Source organism: Periplaneta americana, chromosome 4, assembly GCF_040183065.1.
Source record: "Periplaneta americana isolate PAMFEO1 chromosome 4, P.americana_PAMFEO1_priV1, whole genome shotgun sequence".
Lineage (NCBI taxonomy): Eukaryota > Metazoa > Arthropoda > Insecta > Blattodea > Blattidae > Periplaneta > Periplaneta americana.
The window spans coordinates 41,164,862-41,172,524 of record NC_091120.1 but is presented as its reverse complement, the minus strand read 5'-3'; the positions used below and the strand labels follow the sequence as shown (position 1 = coordinate 41,172,524).

Sequence of the window (7,663 nt, the reverse complement as noted above, 5' to 3'; positions counted from 1 at the left end):
AAAAAGGTAGCTTCCCCAACCGCCATGAGTTACATCAGCATCACCAAGTGTCATGTCACAAATTTACAACTCTGCGCGCCTCGCTCTCTCTCTCCCTTTCCCGACTTCTTGCACATGGTTGTCTCTCTACACGCCCATCGCACAAGATTAACCGGTCTATCTGTTCGTTCTTCTCCCCAGTATCTGCTTCTTGGTTCGAGCAGTGAGCACTGTGCCGAATGGGATGGACACATGTTAGGATAGCGGGCTGACCAACTCGATAACACTTAGTAAGAGTGATAGATAACATTGCAAGTGTAGGAACTGACTGTTGCAGTAGCTGTACGTCAACGAGCGATATGCAAGTGCGTTAACCGCAAAGTTCACGGTTCAATTTAGTAACAATTTAACATAACAAATTTTTTTTTTTTTTTAGTATTTGCATATATATTATTATTCGCTAATTTCAAAACCTAAACTACGGATATAAGTTTCAATAATATCAATTAATAGACAAAAATATAGGTTTTTTAGTGTGAATATATTTTTCAATTATATAAAAAAAAGTAGTTATTCCATTTTATTTTGCCAAAGAAAGAATAATTACAAACTTTTAATACACAGACAGCAATAAATATACTGTTTTTTTTAAATTCAGAATACAAAATTTAACATATTTTACACAATAGTACCAAAATGGAGTATATGCAAGTGAGGTTATGTTGGGTGATGGTCATCTGTTTCCTGTTTATCGGATATGTGAATTGCGCAAGAGATCAAAAAACGAATCACACGATGTCAAAACATCATCGAGAGAAAAAAGCTCACCTCGTGAAGAAATACTTGAAGAAACTGAAGAAGCAAGAAGGACTGATCAAGCTTGTGGATGGACGCGGCGACCACGAAGGTATGTTAGGAAGCCAAGCTGTTTTACTGCACGGGACAAAAAAAAAGAGCTAACACATGTTGAGTGTTATTTCTTAACGTAATGACTCTCAAACACGCGGACATACTCATCGCTCGTTTGTTCATTTGTAATTCGCTCTTCGGCGCCATGTTTTTTTAGTTAGAAGTACCAACCTAACACATTATATATAAGTAGAGATATTAATTTTTAAGTGGCTTGAAGTCTTGCACGTTGTTACTATCCACTAATAGCTAACAGCTATTTTTCCTTTTTATACGATATGCAAGTTATTTTAACAGAAGACAATATTCTGAAACTTTTCAATACGCTACTGATAAAATAAATAAAATACAATTTTGTTATGATGCATAACCTATTTCAATACTGAATGAATGTAATGGTCACAGTGAACTTCTGACATGCATAATTACTAAAAATTATTACAAATTAATTTTAAAGTTGAGAAGGTCGTTTATATACGATGTGAAAAGAAAGGTAAGTACTACATTTCTTCTCAGATATGATTCATAAAAACATTGTGAACAAAAGATTATAGTAAAATTTGATTCATTTGTGGGTGGTTTTGAAAGAAAAAGATACATTTTACGTTAAACTTTTTATTTCGAATGTCAAGAAATTATTTAAGGGGACACTATGGTGAAATAATGGTAAAAAATTTAAAAAATCCACTTAAAATTTATTGTGACTCTCTATTTTCACTAAACTCAAGAAGGTGATTAATTTATATTCCCACAACTATTTTCAAGCTTTTGAAGCAATACGAACTAAAAATTTTGAAAACTTTGCCGCAAGGAGCCTTTTTAGTGACGTCAATATAAATAGCTTATATTTCAAAAATATAATTTCAAAACTATTAGCCCTAATGGCACAAAATTTTGTACAGATGATAGTATTGTAGGCATGTAGGGTAAATTAGAGTCTGTTGGACAGTCGGGCATGTTGGACACTTTGTACTTTAACGTGTTACCTCGCCACTTTTGGGCACCACATTCTGCTAGATGTCAATGCCACGAGTGCCAATGTGGTGCCCAAAAGTGGCGAGGTAACACGTTAAAGTAGCCTACAAAGTGTCCAACATGCCCGACTGTCCAACAGACCCTAATTTACTCTATATGTAGTTTAAAATTAATAAATTTCGGATGAAAATTGCAGAAGTTTTATAAACCACATAAGTGTCCTTTTAAAAACAGGAGAACTACACATTCAAAATATTGTCATTTTTGTACAATTTAATCACACGTATTATTAATAATAGATATGAAATTCACTTCTTAAGAAATGTAGGCCTATAAATTTTGTGGTTGGATTTACCCCATAGTCATTTTTATTCCTTAACATACACTACACGCAGCACAGAGAGAGAAAGAGAGAATGGGAGAAAGAGAGAGTGGGTGTGAGCATCCTCACTTTCCCAGACACCAAATAACCGGTTGCCTGTAGCATTCCCGGAAGTTATTGAATGATACGCCATGCTGCAGATTACAGCTTTGGCACAAACAAGCTGGAGTTCACGTCTGCAAATTGGCGATGTAACATACAGAGCACGATGTTTAAGCTATCGTGTTCTTATGCGTTTGATGATAATCACTTGAAAACTCTATTTAACAATTTGCCATTTGATACAGAATTATCCCCGAATAGAGTTAAATAGTATACGGTCAATTTCACTTAAATTAGCATTAAGAACAGTGGCGTATAGGTAGGGGTGGGGGGGGGGGACTCACGGGGCTGAAGCTCCCTCATTTTGCAAGAAATATAAAAAAAAAAATTATATCAGATTTCAAACATGAATAAACAATCTACTTTGACGTTGCGAGTGCAACAATGATAGAAAAATAGCATTCTTTGACTGTTTCTACCTACAACAACCAATAGCTATTTAGAATAACAAATCCTTTTTATTTCTGTTGACTAGTTGTTTTAAATTTACGTATGATTTCCAAATAAATTATGAAGCTATCGCTCTCAACACAATAACTAAGGAAAATTATTTACATCATACCTGGGTAATAGGAACCAGATTTTAGAAATAGAATCAGTCAAATCAATAGAGCCATTATTATCATGATCAACACGTAGTAATGGTTAGCTTGCCTGGCCGTGAAACGAGCGGATATGGGTTCAAATCCCGGTTGGGATAAGATACCTGGTTGGAGTTTTTCCTTAGGTTTTCCCTCAACCACTTGAAGCAGAATTGCTGGGTAACTTTCGGCGTTGGATCTCGGATAGATGGCGCCTTGATGAGTCGCTGAAGCGACGGCGGCGTGTCCCTCTGGTTAAGGATTCAGCAGATTCAAGCGCGTGAATTGTAAAAGATGTCATTGATCTGAGGAGGCTGCAGAGGAACATCAAAGGGAGACGGAGGTATGGTCACCTGTCAGACTTGGATGCTGTGGTTGGATCGATACGATGGCACCAAGCAGTGAATCACGTGCTTGAAAAAAGTGACCTAAGGATTGAAAAAAATCATCCCAATAATAGAAGCCTTCAATATAGGCCTAAAGGTTGCAGTGCTCGCCCAAAGAGCCCTACTCCGAAAAAAAAAAAAAAAAAAAAAAAAAAAACATTACCAACACTCGATTGCAGAAATTTACTGTACTCACATTATCAAGTGGCTCCAATTCCTGAACAAATAAAGTTGTACATACTATTTTTTATTAAACACATTAATTTCGAGATCTTACAATAGGCTTATTCAGGGTTGGCATTTGTTGATTCACTCTGCAACGACGGAGAATGTGTTTTGCTTCATAGCAGCTTTTGGGAAGTCTAAATTGAATTTTAATTTCATAGTATTAAACGATAAGCATTATTTATTGTCTTGTATTTATGTTACATGTACGATATGGGCAGACTTCCCACGTGATGTTCCCAAAACTTCCCCCCCCCCACCTTAAATTCCTGGCTACGCCACTGATTAAGAATACTTACTTACAAATAGCTTTTAAAGAACCCGCCCTCACATAAGCCCGCCATCAGTCCGTATCCTGAACAAGATTAATCCAGTCTCTAGCATCATATCTCAACTCCCTCAAATCCATTTTAATATTACCCTCCCTTACGCCTCGGCCTCCCCAAAGGTCTTTTTCCCTCGGGTCCCCCCAACCAACACTCTATATGCATTTCTAAATTCACCCATACGTGCTACATGCCCTGCCCGTCTCAAACATCTGGATTTAATGTTCCTAATTATGTCAGGTGAAGAATACAATGCCTGCAGTTCTGCGTTGTGTAGCTTTCTCCATTCTCCTGTAACTTCATCCCTCTCAGCCCCAAATATTTTCCTAAGCATATTATTTTCGAACACCCTTAGCCTCTGTTCCTCTCTCAAAGTGAGAGTCCAAGTTTCACAACCATACAAAACAACCGGTAATATAACTGTTTTATAAATTCTAACTTTCAGATTTTTTGACAGCAGACCGGATGATAAAAGCTTCTGAACCGAATAATAACAGGCATTTCCCATATTTATTCTGTGTTTAATTTCCTCTCGAGTATCATTTATATTTATTACTGTTACTTGAATTTTTCCACCTTTTCGAAAGATAAATTTCCAAATTTTATATTTCCATTTCGTACTATGTTCTGGTCACGAGACATAATCATATACTTTGTTTTTTCGGGATTTACTATCTCCTTAGTACTTGCTTCAAGTAAAACTCCCGTGTTTTCCCTAATAGTTTGTGGATTTTTTCCCCAACATATTCACGTCATAAACAAGCAACTGATGTAACTGATGTAACCCGCTCAATTCCAAACCCTCTCTATTTTCCTGGTCTTTCCTAATGGCATATTCTAGAGCAAAGTTAAAAAGTGAAGGTGACAGTGCATCTCCTTGCTTTAGCCCGCAGTAAATTGGAAAAGCATCCGACAAAAACTGGCCTATACGGACTCTGTTGTACGTTTCACTGATTAAGAATTATAGAAATAAACTAGATTACCATGTAAATAACACGCACTATATCATATTCAGGTGAACAAAACCCTCTGTGCGGTAAATATAGTCTACCTGTAGCTGTTGGGTTTTAATGTGTATCAGCTCACACTAGATAAATCTTTGTTCAGGACGTCAAGAGATATGCTCAGACGTACTATAGGGATACTTATCGGGCGGGACATCGAGCATCCCTAAGCACTTCACTTTTTCTGTACCCATGATGAAATGAGTTGCATGCCAATTATGCTGCCCGGCTATAGAAGATTCCAGGTTAAGAAAAAAGTATTGGGCATATGGGGCTATTCCATCAAATGACCAGTTGCCATAGAAACGCGTACCTACTACAGCGCTTCTACACTGTAAAAGCAAGACCCATAAAACCAATCGATCACAACGCGATAACACTCGATCACTACGCGATAACACGCTAGAAATTCCACTTCACACATCATCTCTGTATTCCTTATCTTTCACTGTTGCTATCTCTCATCACTGGAACTCTCTGCCGTCTGAAGTCAAGGGCTGCCAAACATTGAAATCTTTCAAATCCAAGTCAGAAAATTATATTATGACGAGTTGCCAAACTAACTTAACTATTATGACAAGTGTTCTATTGCATGTTTCCACGTATTCACATTTTTTATGTTCTAGTGATATTTAACAGAATAAGGTTCCTAGAAAAATATTTGGGGCTAAGAGGGATGAGGTTACAGGAGAATGGAGAAAGTTACACAATGCAGAGCTGCACGCATTGTATTCTTCACCTGACATAATTAGGAACATTAAATCCAGACGTTTGAGATGGGCAGGACATGTAGCACGTATGGGCGAATCCAGAAATGCATATAGAGTGTTAGTTGGGAGGCCGGAGGGAAAAAGACCTTTAGGGAGGCCGAGACGTAGATGGGAAGATAATAATAAAATGGATTTGAGGGAGGTGGGATATGATGGTAGAGACTGGATTAATCTTGCTCAGGATAGGGACCAATGGCGGGCTTATGTGAGGGCGGCAATGAACCTCCGGGTTCCTTAAAGCCAGTAAGTAAGTAAGTAAGTAAGTAAGTGATATTTAACTTATTTTATATTTTTGTTTTCATATTTTCCGATAATGATATATCTATAATGTGATAAGTTGAGCTATATATAATAATCATAATTTTTCCTTACTGTGTGTACTTAAAAATATTGTTCATTGTATGCTTTGTACTGCACTATTTTATTACTACTACTATTATTATTATTATTATTATTATTATTATTATTATTATTATTATTATTACTATTCTTCTTATTTATCATCATCTTCATTATTACTATTATTATTATTAGGTCTATTATTATTATTATTATTATTATTATTATTATTATTATTATTATTATTATCAATAATTGTCTTATTTTTTATACTTTGTACGTCTCATTTATGCTTTTTTTTCTTTCTTTCTGTATGTTATATATTATGTCTGATTTCTACTTACTTGTTGTTTAAATTTTATTATTATTATTATTATTATTATTATTATTATTATTATTATTATTATTATTATTATTATCTTATTCAGTTTTGTGTGTAAAATTGTAGTGTACTTTGTAAATTTGTAGTTTTTTTGCAACGCAGTTTTACTCCTGGTTGAGTGTTAGAGAAGGCCGTATGGCCTTAACTCTGCCAGGTTAAATAAATTATTATTATTATTATTATTATTATTATTATTATTATTATTATTATTATTTTCTTAACTTGGAATCCTCTATAAGCTGGCTTCATCCGCCACATTATGCATTCATCTCCAGCTATCAAATCCGTATCCTATGCCTCTGGTGGGGTCTCACATATCATTGTAAAAATTCTGGTATCACATGTGTAGACTTCTCTGATGAATGTCTTTTTAGTAGGTACTGAAAATTTAGTCTACATTGATCATTAGTCCAATAATTTAGGGAGAATTGACATACACAAAAGGACACGCAGATAATAAACAACTATTGTTCGATGTCAAACATTATGGGCGCAAGTATTTGTGTGAAAACCTTAAAGACTCTTTTTGCAGCATCGAAAAATTCGCTCTGCATTCCAACAGCTAACTGGTTGCAGTAATAAGTATGAGATATGAATTTGCGAGTGCAATCTAGAAGAAGCAAGAGACCGGCTTGGAGCAGAATATTATTTAGTGTTACGCTAAACCACTCAGATATGTGGAGCATTACGTAATTTTACTGATGCAATGATGACCTAAGGATATGAACCCAGGTCTCTAGAATGCGGGCCACGCCCTACATGTCTTATCTTTTGATTGATGTTAATTTATCTACTTAACCTTACAGACTACGGCTTCGAATAGAGAGGCAGGGATTTATTTCTGAGAATTTTTAGTTCAGTGAAGACACAAAGAGAAATATTACTTTTCCAACAATATGATTTCATTAGAAATTAACCGCAAAGAAAAGAATACTTAATTAAATATTGGTATTCGTCATCAACAACTTTGACCTATCCCGTCCTTATTCTTCGGAGAATCTTGAACCAATATCAGGCATACCAGTAGCAGGAGGAGTCCTTGACCATGTTATAAGTCTACAAAAATATCGAATGTCTATGAAAAAGAGATAGATTTTCTCTCCTTTCAGGAATCGAACCTGTATCCAATGAATTCGTAGCAGGCTCCATGAACGTTTTCAGTCACAACGAAAAACTTATTTTAACTATTAAAGCAATACATAATTTATTTCTGTCCCCATGATGATTATGTGCTACGAACTAAGCTTATAAGCAGATAAATTTTTATTCTCCCTTCAGGACCCGAACTTGCCTCCAAAGAACC

At 35.6% G+C, this 7,663-nt stretch overlaps 1 protein-coding gene across 1 annotated transcript in view; it reads left to right on the top strand.

Annotated features, from left to right (window-relative positions):
• The first annotated feature begins 505 nt into the window (after positions 1–505).
• The window catches only part of Loxl2 (Lysyl oxidase-like 2), a 115,921-nt gene continuing 108,763 nt past the window's right edge, over positions 506–7,663 (top strand). Inside the window, exon 1 of the mRNA XM_069823234.1 lies at positions 506–886. Within this exon, the coding sequence (XP_069679335.1) occupies positions 676–886 (211 nt within the window). The 5' untranslated portion in view covers positions 506–675. The remainder of the gene's footprint in view (positions 887–7,663) is intronic.